Consider the following 18411-nt stretch of genomic DNA (forward strand, 5'->3'; position numbering starts at 1 on the left):
CCATAGACACCACAAACGTGCCTCGGAACAAACGTGCCTCATCCAGTGCACTGAATTTCCCAGTAACAATTCTTCAAGGGCAACTAGATAATCCCTATGCTATTGAATGGACTCACTCAGAATGTTTCTGACTTATTTTCCTATCAGTAGTGGGTGAACACTTTTTACCAAGCAATCATTCTATGTGTGACCTCTCAGTCTGATCCTCAAAGGAAACCTGCACAACACTTTCCAAAGACAAGCTTCGGAACTGAAATTCATAACTCTGATAGACAAAAAAAACCCAGGAACTCAGCAGAGACACTGGATTTATGGCTTATTACAACAGTCTGTAATCAACTAACACCCTCTTTTGGTCCAATGCCTGCAGGGGTGTTAATAGGCCACTCTACCTAGAAAAGCCCTTACTAACTATTTGTGTAAAACAATCTGTTCCACCTGGCATTTAGCTGCGATGCTCGCAGTATGTTTCCTAGACCTGAAGAAGAGCTCTGAGTGGCTCAAAAGCTTATCTTTCTCACCAACCATAGTCGGTCCAATAAAAGATATTACCTCACCCACCGTGTGTCTCTAATATACTAGGACCAGCACAGCTACAACTACAGCTCTGAAGTGCACATGTGAGTAATTCTTCCAGTGTCAGCCAGGCCTTAAAACACTAACGGAATGTTAGGAATCAGTAGGAAAGGGGTAGATAATGCCACAGAAAATATCATATTGCCTCTAAATAAATCCATGGTAGGTACACATCTTGAATATTACGTGTAGAGCGTGTCTCATGTAAAAGGATGTATCAGAATTGGAAAAGTACAGGAAAGGGCAACAAAACTGATTAGGAGTATGGAACAGCTTCCGTACAAGGAGAAGTTAATAAGACTGGGACTTTTGAGCTTGGAAAGAGACAATGAAGGGGGGATATGAAAAAGATTGATAAAATCATGACTGGTGTAGAGAAAGTGAATAAGGTTGTGTTGTTTACTCTTTTTCATAACGTAAGAACTAGAGGTCACAAAATGAAATTAATGAGCCGTGGGTTTAACTCAAATAAAAGGATGTATTTTTACACACAATACACAGTCAACCTTTTGAACTCTTTGCCAGAGGATACTGTGAAGGCCAAGACAATAACAGAGTTTTTTAAAAAAAATCTAGGTAAGTCATGGAGGATAGGTTCACGACTGACTGTTAGCCTGAGGGTCAAGGATACAAAACCATGCTCTGAAGTTTCCTTAGCCTCTGTTTGCCAGAAGCTGGGAATGGGCAACAGGGGATGGATGATATGATGATTGTCTGTTCTGTTCTTTATGTCTGAAGCACTTGGTTTTAGTGGTTATTGGAAGATTGGGTTCTGGGTTAGATGGACCTTTGGTCTGACCCAGCTGTAGCCTGTTCATAAGCCCTTGTCCTTCAGGGACAGATTCTTAGGTCTGTCTAGATACCTATAGGTAACTATGTTGCAACTAGCCAATTAGCCCGTCATAGGACTGGATTTTCAGGTCTCTCCTCCATGTCGGTCTTCTCTCCTGAGCCTCCGGTCTCTCACTCCGACTCTCTCTCCTCCTCCTCCTACCTCTCCCTCTCTCTCTCAGCTCTCCTCCGCCTTCTGCCTCACTCTCCGCCTCTTTCTTTCTCTTCTCCCCCTCCTGCCTCTCACTCTCCCTTTCTCTTCTCCGTCTCCTCCTGCCTCTCACTCTCTCTCCGCTCTCCTCTGTCTCCGTCGGGGATGCATGAGCGAGGCGGACAGCACTCTGGGATCTGCACGCGCCCGGGTGAGTCCTGCTCCCCGCTGGCCGATTCCCTCTCCCCGCCCCCCACCAGCCAGTTCCTCCTCCTGATTTCCCACAGCCAGCCTCGCTGCCTCTGACCCCCACCCCCGACCAGCATTGCATCCTGCCAGCCCCCCCCTCCCCCATTCTCCCCTAGCCAGCTACGCTGCCTTCCCCCCCCCCCCCCAACTCTGCTTCTCACCCCACCCCCTCCCAGCCAGCCCTGCTCCTCTCCTGGCCAGTCCCTCCCCCCTCCCACCTCCGATCAAGAGTGTCCATTTTTTTTTTACCCTACCCCAGTGACGTACATGGCCAGGAGGTGGGGCCATTTATGTCACCACCACGCCCCCCCTTCCCCTCCCACCGTGGCACTCAGCTGAGTTCTGCGCCGCTCAGCTAGGCCACCGCGGGGGAACAAGCGGTGTAAGTGCGCCGCTTGGCCGGGCCGCGGCGGGGGAGCAAGCGGCCATTTGCAGTCCGCGCTCCCCATGCAGCACAGGGGTGCTGCATGGGGAGCGCGGACCCCAAACGGCCGCTTGCCACTGCTTGCTCCCCCTCTGCGGCCTGGCCGAGCGGTGCAGAACTCAGCCAAGCGCCATGGCGGGAGGCAAGAGTGCCCCCCAGAGGCAAGACTGTAACGCTACAGCGTTACAGTCTCTCAGACATTGAGCTACTATATATGAGATACTTAAGTGACTTAGGCACTTAGGAGCCTAAATTCCTGTGACTTCAGTTTGATTTAGGTGACTAAGTACCTGTGAGGATCTGGATCTAAAAGCCTGTCTTTTTTGAGAATGGAACTAAGCCAGTGAAATCTCTGAGACCTTACAGTGCCGAACAGATCCACTCTTAATACCTTTGAAAAGCTGGGCCTTATTCTCTCTGGGTACATCTATGCAGCAGGGCTAAAACAAAAATAAGCTACGCAACTTGAACTACGTTGATTGCGTAACTTAAGTCGAAATAGCTTATTTCGGCTTTTGGCGCAGTCTAGACAGCCGGACATCCAAGGAAGAAAACTTTTCCTCCGACTTCCCTTACTCCGCATAAAATGAAGGTTACAGGATTCTGAGTAAGAAGTCCTCCAGCTTGACATTATTTTGACATTATGTCGAAGTAACTGCTTGTAGTGTAGATGCAGACTGTGTTATTTTGGAATAATGACAGTTATTCCAAATAGGGATGTAATAGCGTAGTCAATTAACCGATGAGGAAAAGCTTATAGGTTAATGCTATAGACTACACGCATTTCACCCTCCCTCCCTGCACCTGCCAGTAATCATTTTAGCAGGCTGGCCAGCAGCCCAGCTCAGTCCTCGTTTGCACTGGATCCTGAACCTATACGCACTGCAGCTCTGCATTTAAAGTGTATTAGGAGGTAGGTAACCTGGTTCAGTTCTGGCTCGTGCCGGGTCAGAGAGCTCAGCCCCTCCCCTCGACGGGGGCTGCTGCCACCCTGTGCTGCTGCCCTGTACCAGAGGCAGCAGCGCAGGGCAACAGGCAGCTAGTCCGCAAGGGGAGCTGGTTTTTAAACGAGCGGACCAGCTCCCGCCTGGCACCCCATGCTGCTGCCCCTGATACAGAGACAGTAGCATGGAGTGGCAGGGGGCTCCAGAGCTCACTGGCTTCCAGCCCCACCCCTGGGGACTATAGAATAGTCGACTAACCGATAAGAATTAACTATCAATTAACCAATATTTAACATCCCTAATTCCAAAATAACACTTCTGTGTACACATATCCTCTGTGTGTCACAGTTCCCCATTGTGAAATATTATTCTTCATTTTATTGAGCTCTGCTGATGAAAAGTGCAGTACAAGAGCTAGATAATAATAATAATAATAATTTTATTGAGATAGCATTTATAAGCCCCACTCGTGGAACAGGACCCAGTGGTGCTAGGCGCTATACAAATACACAACACAAAGACTTTCTCTGACCCAAAGTGCATTTCCCGACTTCCCAGGTATATTGAGGGTAAACATATTAAAGACTAAGAAAAATAGTTGGTTTAGTCTGTAACTTTAAAAACAATGAGCAGTCCTGCAGCATCTTAGAGACTAACAAATATGAGTTTTTGTGATACGGGCATGATATGAGTTTTAGGAAAGGGCTTGCCTACAGCTGCCATGGGGTCCGTATAAATACCTTTGGTCAAGGGTTCTTGAACTTCATTGCGCCACAACGCTCTTCTGACAACAAAGTTTTACTGAATGACCCCAGAAGTGGGCAGCAGTCTGAGCAGCACTATCCTGCTTGGGGGTGGGTAGCAGGACGACGATTGGTAGGCAGTGGGTTCGCCGTCGTAGCCAGCCTCCTTTTTACCTGCAGTCCTGCTGGCTTAACGTTTCCTAACCCTGGGCCCCCAAAAATGGTTGGTCCCAGTAGTTTCAGTCTTTAGTTGACTCTCAGTCTGCCACATCTTGAGGGGCGAGGGCGTAGCTCCACACCGCCAGACCTGGCTGTCCCCCTTTCCTGGTCTCCGTCCCCTGTTGAGGAGAATGCAATGAGCCTTTCCTTGGCCAGAGGGGGAATTCCTTGCCCTTCTGGGTTATTAAAGTCGCACCTGGAGCGGCGTTCCTTTGTAACTTCCTCTCCTTCCCCCCTCCCCCTCCGGGCCCTAAAGTCTGCCGGGGTGCTGGCGGCCAGCGCACATATGCCGCAAACCTACCGCAGGGCTGAGGATCCATGCTTGAACGTGCTGGCGGCGCCGCAGGAAGTGCTTGGGGGCATGCTGCCGTACTAAGCGAGGGACGACCCCCCCGTCACAGTGATTTTTGGGTTTCAGCCCTGGATCCCAGCAAATCTAATGCTGGCCCTGGGGTCCCCATTAAAATGGGGTCACAACCCACTTTGGAGTCCTGACCCAAGTTTGAAAAGCTCTGCCTTTGGTAGGAGTGGGGAGGGGTGACCTTAAAACTGTGTTACATTATTTATGCTTCTGGTTCTTTGCTCAGTTTAACTTTTGGTCGATGCCACTTAACTGAGATTGGAAATATATTTGCTGAGATGAATTTAGCCATTCAGGAAGAGTGGGTGTGTTTTGTGCTTGTACTTCTAAACGCAGTGAATGGAAGTGCTCCCTTGACGTATGTAATTTAAAATAGCAATTTCCTGTCTGCAGCGCTGCATGTGGTCATTGTAGCAATGAAATAAAGCATTTCTGTGGGTTTATAAAAGTGTGTTGCATTTAAGCCTTTAAAAATTGAGCACCTTGATCTAATTTTTTGTTGAAGACTGAGACACTTCTAGTGTATATAGATTATGCAACACATTTATTTTCAAAATCAGGGCAGATGCACTTACTTTCTCTACACAAAGCCAAAATAACAAGGTTTATTGTAGCAGAGATGGAATACCCTCCACCAGACTAGGGCCTGGCTCTTCATGTGCAGGATCCTTTGTGACCTCTGCTTTCCACTAAGAGAAAGAGATGGGTAGCTACTTTTGCATTAGTACATTCAGAGACCGTATAGTTTTCACAGCCTATTACATCTCTGCCTGTGTGGGATTTTCACAGCCTTTCTTCCTCTTCCCCCTCTTGAGCAAAATCAGGATGATTCCTCTGCACATTGGACCCCATGTGCAGGTAGGGTTTGGACAAAGCCTTTTCCAAATTCGTTATAAAAATGTGTGACAGCAGAGGGTGAGATTCAAAAAAAATGCCTGCTGCCTGGACATATTTTTTAAAGCCAGATTATCTCTACTCCTTCTGTACACCCAGTGTCTGTTATTTTAAAAAAATATACAGCAAATGATTGCCTTTGTCAGATATCCAAAATAAATTAAATATGGTCCATAAGACAAAGGAATATGGAAGCCTAAGTGTAGAATCTGCTGCTTTGTTGCTATTGTCTTTTATGTGCTTTTAACAATGCTGTATTGTAAAATCAGTGGGGGAAAGGTGTAATGTTTTTTGGTGGTGCTTTGTGATGTTCTACTCCATTTTAGACCCTCTAGTTGTCCTTGCTGTATATGCGTATATGTATAGAATTAATAATAGTACATCACTATCTCCATTTTACAAACCAAGTTGTTAAACCAGGTCTCCTTCTTCTACTACAAACATAAACACAGACACTACCAGTAAAACAGAAGCTGTTGAAATGATTTGGCTGCTAAAATGGGCTCCTGCCATCCGGATGCAGCAGCAGTGGTACCGTATTGTCTTTGCCGGTATCACCAACATATTAAAGAAAACATAATGTAAGAGCTTATCCTGGCATGTGATTGTCTGTCCTTTCTTTTCATTTCTGTGCTGCCATTCACAAGTCAATAACATATTATATATATGTTACACCATACACCAACTGAGCAAAGTGTTTTGGAAGGGCATGTTAAAAATACAAGGTTTCTGAAATTTGACATTACGAAAACAGGCAGACTATAAACATTTCATTTTAAATGGGAACCATGTTGCTTGTACAGCTGATCCTCCAGTTTTTTACAAACTCAACACAAAGCTATGAATTGTGTTTATGTAATTCCATTGATGGCAACACATTAACATGTTTTTTAGGTAACTTGTTGATGAGCGTTTTTTAGCTTTTTTTCTTTTAGGTATGTACACTGTAGTGGCTATTTTAAACTTTTTCTGTTAGCTTGCACAGTGCATTAAGGCCAAAAATGGAATGGTGGAAAACTGACACCCTGCTTATGTAGAGAGTCTAGGTGAAAGTGATGGTGAAAAGAAACACTAGAAGAGAATTTTGATTCCACATTTGGAAGTCATCATGTGCTGAAAAGATACTGAGTCCTTTTTTGTTTTGTTTTGTTTCTTATGTTTCAACAGGGCAGAGTTTAGGGTATGGATTTGTTAACTATATTGATCCAAAGGATGCAGAGAAAGCCATTAACACTTTAAATGGACTCAGACTCCAGACCAAAACCATAAAGGTAAGAGAATATGAAGAGCCTTTTGCTAAATTTAGGAAGAGCAGTAAATAGTTAAGACAGTTTTTTGAAATCTCATCAGTACTTTAATCTGATAATGTAAAGGGCACAGCTAACTAGCTGTTCCTTCAAAGGATGTGCGGCAGATGGATTTTTTTCTTTCAAACTGCTACTATTTTTGTTTATTGGTTGTGTGGGGGGGGAACCTTAGCAGGTATTTTAAAATGTTGTAATGGGATTTGAAGTTAGGATAAAACAACCATACACTAGAGAACATTACCCGTAGAAATCCATTGAACAAAGGTGAAACATGCAGTTGTAACATTCACAAATGACCACAGCACATGTTGTGCTAATTACAATTAATTTGGCATGTGATATCAAACATTCAGTTCATAAAAGGTCCCCCTTTAATCAAGATACACTTCTTCCCAGTTAGATGCCATTTAAAACAAAACAAAACACAGTTGTCTCTTTCAAGAGTTATTTTGCCAGTTTCACTGTTCTTTGTTTGATTCACTTGCTGAAATCCAAAACGCTCCCCAAAGGGACTAGAGATCAAGAAGCCACCCTGTAGGTTGTGCAAACATGCCATTAGTTTGTCCCTGGTTTCCTCGGTAGTCGAAGCAAATTTTTACACTGTAAAATTTCTGACTGCCTCACTGATTTCAGACAAGCAGCCTCTGGAGCTGCTCAGTTAATCAGATGCGAAATGTTGAGACTTAAGAGAACTAAAAACCAGTCATTGTGATTATATATAAAATGTTCTTTCCAAAATTCATCTTGCAGGAGCAAGACCATCACACATATGTGTATTTATACCATGTACTAAAATCCTTACAACAGATATTTATGCAGTTAAGGTTTTAATTTAATTTATTGATCAGACTATATAAAGTAATAAAATCATCTATTCTTATCAGCTGCTGCAGATTGAAATTTCATACTTATACTAAGAACTTTTTATTCCACTGCTGAAGTTGAGCTGTAGGTTGCTCTCTAAATGTAATCCTTAAAGGGACCCTGACAAGATAAATACCATAGTTTTAAAAAACACGTTCTTTCATTTTTTTCTAAATGTCTTAGATTTAAAACCCAGAAGAATTTTAATAATCATTTAGTTTACTTCCTACTCTTAGTCAGCTGGGACAAAATATCTGAGTATTTATTATTATTATTATTATTATTATTATTATTATGTATTTTATTTTAATATTTCTGGCTCTCTTAGGGAAGAATTGTGTTGTTGTATTTGAGTTTCCAGTGCTGCTGGGGAATGTGTCAACTGCAGAACAACATTTTAAATGTTTTATGACACTGTTTAATTTATTATGCTTTTGTAACATTCCTTAAATAGTTTAAATTCAGTTATTTTATACACATATGTTTTTAAGGAGTTATAATTTCTGCAGTAAAAAGTTTGTTTTAGGTAGAAACTTGTACACCACACATTTCTGGAAGAATGTTGGTTTTTTAATATCAGCTTTTTAAAACACATTTTAAAATTGTAAGGAAATAGTTATCTGGGGTTTGGTTTCTTTTATGCTTATAAATAACTTATTAATTACTTTGATTTCAGAAGTGAAGGTGTTGCAATTTTGAAGACATTTAAAAATTAATAATAATCAAGGCAACAAAGTCTGTTCTGTATGCATAGGTGTTTTACACATTTTACCTAGATTACTAGAATATGTACATTCTTCAAAATACACAGTTTAAATAGTATCAAAATCACCTGAACTAATCCGAAAGAGCCTTATTTTTTTAATCTCCAGGTATTATTGATTGTAACAATATCATCTAAGCAATAACACAATAAGATATGCATACTTACTGAATCATTTCAACACAGCTTGGAACTGCATCTATTGTAAATAAAATGCACCACAAGAAGGCTGTTTGAAGTACAGTAGCAAAATACCCTTTTATTAAACTTTCCGCCTCATTCCCCACAAACGCTTTTAAGCCACTATAAGCCTGTCATATTACTATACGTATTAACTCTCTTAAAACAGGCCCTTTCCTGGCAAGTATAGCCCAGTTTGGAGCCTTCACAAAGTTGAAGTTGTTGAAATATGAAGAATATATTCTTAGTCTTCTCTCTAATTACCATGCCAGTTACATATATTGGAGGAAACTACCTCAGAATTCCATATTGGATTCTAAATACACTTGCAGAGCAGCAGCAAATCATATCTAAGGCTTTGTCTACAGTGTTTACAAGTTTAAAGGTCAGCCACGGCCGTACAGCACTGTAACTTGCTGCGCTCAGGGGTTGTTTTTTTTCACATCTCTGAGGCAGAAGGTTATAGCTCTGTAAGTGCCAGCGTAGACTTAGCCTAAAGTTTTAGAGTACCTCAATTTGTTCCATTGCCCCTCCCATTTTATTGTCCTTTTCCCCCACTTCACTTTCCCCACCAATTAAGACAGGCTCACTTTTTTGTCCATTTTTATATTTATTCATGTGTTGTATTAATGCACAAAAATATCAGTGCACCTGACTAATGTTCTCAGTGCCATTTGTGGACCTTGACAAACACAAACGATACTTTTAAATCACTGTTGCTTTCCAAACTGAAAAAATGAATTTGATTTAATTAAATGGTAGTATAAGTTTTAAAACCAAAGTACTGGTTATTTTCTCGGATTATGTCATAAATTTAATTGTATTTTTGTAAGTCCAAAAGAGGGCTATTATCATCTAATCTGACCTATTTAGGGCCAGATTGAGCCTTTGGTCAATGGCAGAGTAAGATGCAGTATGCATCTGAACATATCCCCAGGGAAGATGCTTACTTTATTACCTCTTCCTCTTTACCAAACACAGATTAGGCCGAAACAAGAGCTAAGGAGGCAGTCTTGTAGTAGGTGGCTGAATAGTGTTTTCACCCATCCTTTTGCCCCCTGCGTAGGCTGGGAAACAACATGACCCTGAACCGGGACACACCATTAAAAGCAAAGACTGAAATCCATGCACAAAAACATCATGCACCCCAAGAATACTTACAGATGCAACCATCTGCACAGAATTCCTCATGAAGCCTCAGGCTCTGTGGAATGGGAGTGTTTTTTCTTGTGGTTTTTTTTAATTAGCTCTAAATCATGTGTTTGAATGACGTGCTAACAAATTGAAATCTAATTCTTTAAAAAAAAGAATTGAAACTATTTCAGGCACTACACCTGTCCCTAGATCCTGCTCTTGTCATGTTCATGGCTTTACAGTTGAATTTTTTGGCTGTCTTTTGTAATGTTCTTCTCTCATCTCATACTTATGAAAGACCCATGTAACTATGAGAAATTTCTGATTCTGCAGAGGAATCACCAAAATTGACTATTCACAATCTGGTGTCAAATCCATAGAATAAATTAATTGATGAAACAGATTTCTGTCTTTAATCTCTTGGTATTAAAATGAGTCATTCCTTTTATCACTAAAGAGCTAAAATATTCACATTTGAGTGTTTTGTATTTCAAGATGATGTCCTTTATAATGAATGGTGAAAGATGATTGTTTGTTTAGCAAGAATATCTGTTCCAAGGGAAGAGTCCAAGTAATATGTGCATGTATGTTCATGTATTTAGTTATAGACTATATGAGCTGTAATCATTTTCAGCTAATCATATTTCATATTTCTACCAAGCTATTTTATATCACTGTCACCTTTTTTTGAGGGAGGGGACACAGTTTATAGTTGCAGTTAAAACTTTTATGTAGTTCCACAAAACATTTTTGGGTGAAAGAAGGTATGTCTCATGTTTGAAACAAAGCCCTCTGCTGGAGATGGTATCGGTTTTTTAAAAGATTGATTTTGCCCATGCATGAAAGCGGCATGGAATCCTACTTATAAAAGTCATTGCTAATGTTGAAGATTGGCTAGAAGTTGAATGAAATATTAGAAAGGAAGCAAAATGTACCATGCATAACCTACAGATTGCTTAAACTCTGCTCCTGAGCACTGAATAAAATGGATAACATTTAAGAGGATGTGGAGGAAGTGTTTCATAATGTTCTCAAATGATTCAGAAGATCTGAGCATTATGTTTGAGGGCGTTAGAACAAGGAGAGGATAAAGAACTTTGAAGGGAGGTTTGAAATGGAAAGAGAACTACTGTCTACTGAAAGCACAGCCCTATGCACTTTCCCTACCTTCAGAGAAATAGATTTTGTTCCTCCCTGACAGATGTACCCTGTGTGCTATCTCATTAAAAAAATAGAAGAGGGCCTGTAAAGTACAGGGTGGGTCCAGATAAATACCATTTTATTAGGCAAAATTTGTGCTAATGTAAAGAACTAACCTGGTCTAAATGGATGGATTAACTACTTTATTGTTGTTTTTCCACAACAGAATGTGGCGGCATTACTTTAAAATGTTAATATAACAGTTTTAGTTTTTCACCATGCCTGATTTTAAAATCATTTGCAGTCACAGACCTGCCTGTACTGTACAGCAAGGCAAGCAAATAATAGCAGGCCCCAGCCCCCTTCGCACCCGGGGTATATCTAAACTATGGGGGGAGGGAGGATTGGGTTCGAAAGAGGATATGCAAATTCCATGGGAATTTGCATATCTTCTTCCTTTCACTTTTTCGAAAGCAGGTCTTCCAAAAGTGAAAGTAGTCTGGATGTTTTTTTCGGGAAAAAAACGCTCTTCCCCAAAAAAGGAGGTTTACGCGGTTTTTCGAAACTGTGTTCAGACTACTTTCACTTTTGAAAGACACGCTTTTGAAAAAGTGATCGGAAGAAGATATGCAAATTCCTGCTGAATTTGCATACCCTCTTTGGGGGAAAAAAACATAGTTTAGACATACTCCCAGTCATGCTCAAGAGAAAAGGTTGGCTGTGGAGCATGCCCAGATTGTTAATAAATGGTGCCTCAGGCAGCCCAGGGATATCCAAAGTTACAAATGTCCCCCAGCACCACCCAATCCCATTCAGATTGAGGGTGGGCTTCTAGTCATATCTGCAGCTGTATGGTACAGGGAGAAAAGAGGTCCTTCTGTTACCAGGTTCCAAACCGTTTAGAGCTTGAGGAGTTAAAACCAACATAGCAAACTCCAGCCAGAAATTTATTGGCAGCTTGGTGATGCTAATTACAGCATGCTAGTAATGTGCCCCTTCTGCATGACGCTTTGCTAAATAAGTGGGTGCTTCCATTTTGCACTAGCTGCAGTTTCCAAATGGTCTCAATATATAATCCCCATGTAGAGCACATGGCAATAATCTAACCTCCAGGTGGCAAAAGCATGGATAATTGCAGCAGGATGCTCCCTTGGTTGAACACACCAATTGATGTTCTCTTGGAATAATTGTGTTAGATTCTGAAATGGGGCAACAACACATTTAACAGAGGTGTCAAGGATGTTTAGCTGTACTTAAGCACCCTACTTCTTCCTCCCTAACACCAAAAAATCTTTGCAAGTATTGGGAGGTGTAAGGGAACAAATGAGTATTTATTGCTTTCTCTTTATGAAAATTCTGATTACGGGCTTTTTTCAGGCTGCAGACTTAGGGGATAGCTTTCCACTGCTTGTTCCTTTTAAAATTGTGTCATTTTTTTCCATTGAGGAGCAGATTGAGTATTAGTCATAAAGGAGAGATTTTTCTACTGTGATTATAGAGCTATGGCAATAAAATCTCAGACAAAAAGCTTTTAAGGTACTGTGGATCTCAGAAGACTTACTCACTTACTGGTTTTTTGCTCTTTAAGAAAGACTCTATGTAACCTTCTGGACTTCATGGTGCTTGTTAAATTCTCTTTCACTCTTCTGCCCATAGTAGCACTGTAGCTATAACGAAAGGAACCTTTTCAGTGCTTACATTTGTGATGATTCTAATTTGGCTTTGCTGCCTTCAGCACACACCAGAAAGTCTTCGTCTCTGTTTTGTGCATCTTCCCTAATTGATATCTCTTACTTTCTAACTGCTTCACTTTTGCCAAGGAGTCCTTTCCAGTCAAGATATCATAAGCAATTATTTCTCTTAGCACTGCTCTTGATGTTTCCCAGAATGCTGCTGGTCATTATCTATGGATAGTCTCCCTGAAATGATGGGTCAGACACTTCTTTCTTATCTATAATCATAATTAATCTTAATAAAAAGGCATTAAAATGCCAAGTTTAAAACCACCCATGACCCCAAGGAAAAAACAATCTTATGGGATGATTAATTTCTGACTTTTGGACAGGAATGATGCAAATGTGCAAAGAATTTAGCCAAATCAGTGGGAGGGGCAGTTTGCAAGGACTTTTCACAAATTGGTAAATATTTTCTGCAAGAGTTTGAGCATGCAGCTGGAAATGTGGGGGCAAGGATTCCTTTCCTTGTCATTTCTAAACATATATGGCAATTTCCTAATTCAAAAAAGTGTTGCAGACAACATGGAAATTCTTTATTAGACTTTGTCTTAACCGATAAAGAGGAAGTGCTCACACAATGAAAATTAATGGTAGCTTAGGTTCAAGTGATCCTGACTTCACATTTATAATGGTCAACCAGCATAAAGTTCAGAATCCTTTAATAGGGCCAGTTTCACAAAGGGGAAAATAATTATGAGCCAAATCAGATGGGATGAAGAAAATAATCAGAATAACCTAATGAATCAGAATTAATGTGAATGATATTGGCAATCATTTTAGAACACTTTAGAAGATGCACCAAATCCTGTAATCAATTAAGAAAGCTGTAATGGTTAAAAAAAATATGATTTAGAAAGAAAGTGAGAGCAGATATTAAAAATTGTAATAATTTGAAATAAAGGGAAGTGGATAGCAATGAATGTAAGTCAGATGTTAGGAACTGCAGAAAACTGATATGGGAAGCAAAGGGATGCAAGGATAATTATGCAGGGTAGAGACATAAGAAGGAGTTTTATAAATATATTTGGAACTAACAGAATCCTCATGATTATGATAATGGGTGACTTGATTACATATAAAAGTACCTACACAGGGAATAAATATTTAATATTGGTCTCTTCAGTCTAGCACAGACAGTTATAACACTATCCAATGGCGAAGACTGAAGTAGGCCAATTCAGACTGGAAGTATGGTATAACTTTTTCACAATGAGAGTAATTCACAATTGGAGCATTTTACCAATGGTCATGATGGATCCTGCGACACTGACAGTTTTTTTAAATCAAGATGGGATTTTTTTTCTCTGAAAGATACGCTCTGGGAGTTAACTTGGAGAAATTCTATGGTCTGTATTATGCAGTAGTTCAGTTCAGGTGGCCACAAGTAGTCTCTTAGGGTATGTCTACACTACCCCGCTAGTTCGAACTAGCGGGGTAATGTAGGCATACCGCACTTGCAAATGAAGCCCGGGATTTGAATTTCCCGGGCTTTATTTGCATAAGCGGGGAGCCGCCATTTTTAAAACCCCGCTGGTTCGAACACCGTGCAGCGCGGCTACACGGGGCACGAACTAGGTAGTTCGAACTAGGCTTCCTAGTTCGAACTACCGTTACTCCTAGTTTGTGCCCCATGTAGCCGCGTTGCACGGGGTTCGAACGAGTGGGGTTTTAAAAATGGCGGCGCCCCGCTTATGCAAATGAAGCCCGGGAAATTCAAATCCCGGGATTCATTTGCAAGTGCGGTATGCCTACATTACCCCGCTAGTTCGAACTAGTGGGGTAGTGTAGACATACCCTTCCAGTCTTGAGATCTGTGGAAATCCCTTTTTTACCACTAACTGATTGTGTCTCCAGCCAAGTCATTTCACTTCGCTGCCAAATTTCCTACCTGTGGTAGAATTATAAAATAGGCATGATAATACTAACTTACCTTTTTTAAAGCACTTCGAGATCCTACAAACAAAATACATGAACTGAGTACCACCTGTTAATTTTTCTTTTTAGTGTGGTCTAGTAGTAGAGCTTTTTGGGGGAGCAGGGTGGTGTTTGTAACCTTCCAGTAGCAACCAGATTAGATCCTGTTGTTCTAGGTTCTGGACGTATACCTAATAAAGGACAATAGTGTGTTATAGATGAGACGGTGGTTAGGAGAAGGGAAGCATTCATCCCATTTTAACAGATGGAAAGCAAAGGAATGAAAAGGTTAAGTGACTTGCCCTAGACTACACAGAAAATCTGTGAAGAGCCAAGAATTTAACCCAGATTTTGGGAATACCAATTTGAACAACTATCTTTCCTCCCTAGATATCCATCTAAGAAACAAATAGAATATTTCAGAACTATTAATAAGGTCATTTTAAAGAGAGGTGGGCCATATTTCACAAATAGTCTACAAAATCCAAAGGCTATGTAGGGAATCATAGATGCTGGAAACACAATAAACATTGCTTGCACCTCAACAAACTGTCTCAGATATTTGAATATTAAATATTGTAAGAACTGTTTCCATAGTCTGTGGGCCATTGTGCATACAACATTCATGAGCTAAGTGATCAGCACTAGTTTCATGATCTCCAAGCTGGCAGTGACTGGTAGCAGTGCAAAAGTTGGCTCACTAATTTCTCAACAAGAAGCAAGAACCTTATGCCACTTAAAAGCAACTTTTACAGATGGATAGAGGCTGATGTACTCAACCCACTGTATTATGACCAAAGAACATCACTGCAGTACAGGAAGGGCGAGTTCCTCAAAAAGACCAAATGGGAAAAAGAAGGCTGGGGCTATTTTGTTATTTTGTTAACTTAAATTCTCTAGTGTTATTTCTGGGGAACAGTCTTTCAGATGAACACATACTTAGAGTATTGTCCAATAATTGGATAAACACATTAGCTGACTATTTCTTTTAAGTATATCAGCATTGAAGGTGCATGCGCGCTGTGTCCGCATTTAAATTGTTGGTCTTAAGTGTCAGAGTTCTGGCCTTGTTGAGAGGAATGCTCTGTGTAATAGAAAACTAGACTGTACCTATATTGTACCTAGACTGCAACATTCTGTAAGCTCCTCAGGGCTATGAGGATATCTACAGGAAGAATAATTCCTCTGAAATTTTTTGTGTGCCAATGGACTGAAAATACTAATTCCATTCATGGAGGACATGAAATTCTGGGACATATATGACTCTGAGGCTGTTGTTTGTACTGCAGACTTTCCACAGAGAGACTGCAGCAAATCATTCTGTTCCTGAGTGTCTTGAGTAGAGAAGTATATGGATCCCACAGCGAGTACAATGGTGTCATTTGACAAGCATGTAGTCACAAGCACTGAGCACACAAAGGTGACGGAGCCAGCGTATGTCCCATAATTCTTAAGAAAGGAAGGTTGTCTAATAAAGAGACAGTCCTTTAAACAAGTTTTGTTTTATTTGTAGGATTGGGAGTAGTCTAGCAAAGATATTTTCTGCATAATTATTTTGTGTATATATGTATGCAAAATTAACATTGGAAACTGGTGAGCTGTAGAACAAACCCAACAATATCACATTGTTTCCTTTTGGCAGTTTGACCTAACAGCTTGAAAATGATCAGATTGAGTGGAACCGCCCTCTGCTACCAAGCTGTAAAGTGTCTGGACCAACCTTTCTCTTAGCAGATGCTATGCTTAATCATAAGAACTTGCGGTAGTAAGGATTTTTTTTTTTTTTTTTTAAATCTAGTGTTTTAGATACCTCATGCTGGTAAAAGCAAACTAAGGTTCCTAATGAGAGATAAGTGTAAATATAAAGAATTCATGCAACATATTTGCTGAATGCTCTGCAGTTTTCAGTAACAAAACGTGAGCCTGCTTTGGCACAACTTCATAATAACTGTTCTAACCCCTTTACAGCATGGTGAAATGTTGGGTTTTTTCCCCCTGTAATCCCTTTTAAAATCCTGTAGGAGCACATCTGTCTAACCAACGGATTTGTACTTGATTGATCTAGGAGGGAACTTGGAAAGACTGAAAAGAAGAAATCACCTTCACTAGGCTTGTGTCTATCCCACACTCAGAACCCTCTGCTTTGGAGATTGAGGATAGCTGACTAACCTTTGACAGCTCCTTGCCCAGCACCCCCCTGCAACCTGAATATTTTAAGGCAGGTGGAACTAAAATTGGATCTGAGCTAATGATGTGGTTTACATGTGATGTGGGTGGATGTTTGTGTGAGAGAGTGAACTTTGCACAATCTCTCCCCACCCACTTTGCCTGTCTGCATGGCTCACAGGAACAGAGCAGCGAATTAAAATATGCAAGAATCTCAGTCTTTTCGTGCCCCAGAAAGTGGCATTTTTCTTTTTGTATACCTTTTCTGCTCGGAACAAAACAGGGCACGGGGTTGATGAATGTGCTAATGTGAAGAAACCCAGGACCTGGATTTGTGGTTGGCAGTTTGCCCAAGATTTTTGTGTGTCTTGCAATTCTCAGTTTTTAGAGCAGATAGATTTTTTTCTCCAAGCTCAGAAGGGCAGCTTTAAAATGTTCTTTTGTAAAGTAGGTTGAATTGTAGAAGTGTAATGGGGTGAGGGAACTTCAGGCCCAGGGGCTAAATGCGGCCCCCTCCATCCATGGAGGCTCAGCACCCCCTCCCCCAGTATTCGGGAGCCTAGCACTCTCTGCCCCACTGTGGGGCTTGAGCATACAAAATGTGCAAGGGGGATGAGGGGTTTGGAGGAGGGGGTTCTTTGCTTCTCACTTGTATGCGGCCCCCGATTGATTTTTTTCTGTGGCCCCCGACTCAAAAAAATTTCCCCATCCCTGGAACCTAGACAGTCCCCTTATTAAGGTAAGATGTTTATAGAGGATTATTTTGTGGCGGTGGTCGATTCTTTCTGAACATTCACTGTGAAATCTTGGCTCCATTGAAGTCAGTGGCAAAACTCCTGTTGACTTCAGTGGAGCCAGGATTTTCCCCCAAGATGTAGTTTATTTCTCTTGAAAACTGGGAGGTTAACCATACCATCTGGAGCCTGGCATCGTGTGATTAAGTTCTGTGAAATCTCCCAGGTGTGTGTGCCAGTGCACTCCAGAGTTAGCATGTGGCACCCCTGCTGTTCTCATCCAGAGTTCATCATGAACAGTGCCTGCCAGTCATCCCACAACTTCCTCCCAACTGTGTGGCAATTTTGTGATTATTCATCGAGTGGGAATAAGAAACCACCAAACTCATGTACAAGCTGAGTCCAGATTTTTTTTTAACTGTGTTCACCACAGATGAAAGGCCAACCTATGAAATCCTAGGTCCTCTCTGCCAAATTGCCAGGCAGCAGTAGGAATTACATGAAGGAGTGCTGAGATGTATGGACTGTGCTCTCAGTACCACATTGCATATCTGAGGTTGGGATTTTGCAAGGACTGTAAGGCTATGTCTACACTAGCACGATCTTGCGCCAGAAGTATGCAAATGGGGCTAAGTGTGGAATATTGCCAAGTCTCATTTGCATACCTAATGAGCCGCCATTTTTGCGGAAGAGGCTCTTGCGCTAGAAGGAGCTGTCTACACTGCCCCTTCTTGCACAAGAAAACCCCTCTTGTGCAATGCCGCTACACTGATTATTTTCAGGAATAATGGCATTGCACAAGAGGGTTTTTCTTGCACAAGAAGGGGCAGTGTAGACAGCTCCTTCTGGCACAAGAGCCTCTTCCGCAAAAATGGCGGCTCATTAGGTATGCAAATGAGGCTCGGTGATATTCCACACTTAGCCTTATTTGCATACTTCTGGCACAACAACCTGCCAGTGTAGACATAGCCTAAGTGTCTAAGGAGGTCTTCACCCATTGAAAGTCTTTGGGACTCAGGCTCTGAAGTCCTCAAGGCACTTACTGAAATCCCACCCATCATGTTCTTTACTGCTTTGACAC

The 18411-nt window shown here is 41.3% G+C and overlaps 1 protein-coding gene across 7 annotated transcripts in view; it reads left to right on the plus strand.

Moving 5' to 3' along the window:
* ELAVL4 (ELAV like RNA binding protein 4) overlaps window positions 1-18411 on the plus strand; it is a 122773-nt gene that overhangs the window by 91938 nt on the left and 12424 nt on the right. For all 7 annotated transcript variants that reach the window (XM_014575183.3, XM_075935951.1, XM_014575177.3 and 4 more), the window contains exon 3: window positions 6560-6663. In XM_014575183.3, the coding sequence (XP_014430669.1) occupies window positions 6560-6663 (104 nt within the window). The remainder of the gene's footprint in view (window positions 1-6559; window positions 6664-18411) is intronic.

The sequence above is a fragment of the Pelodiscus sinensis genome, chromosome 9 (assembly GCF_049634645.1).
Source record: "Pelodiscus sinensis isolate JC-2024 chromosome 9, ASM4963464v1, whole genome shotgun sequence".
In the NCBI taxonomy this organism is placed as follows: domain Eukaryota; kingdom Metazoa; phylum Chordata; order Testudines; family Trionychidae; genus Pelodiscus; species Pelodiscus sinensis.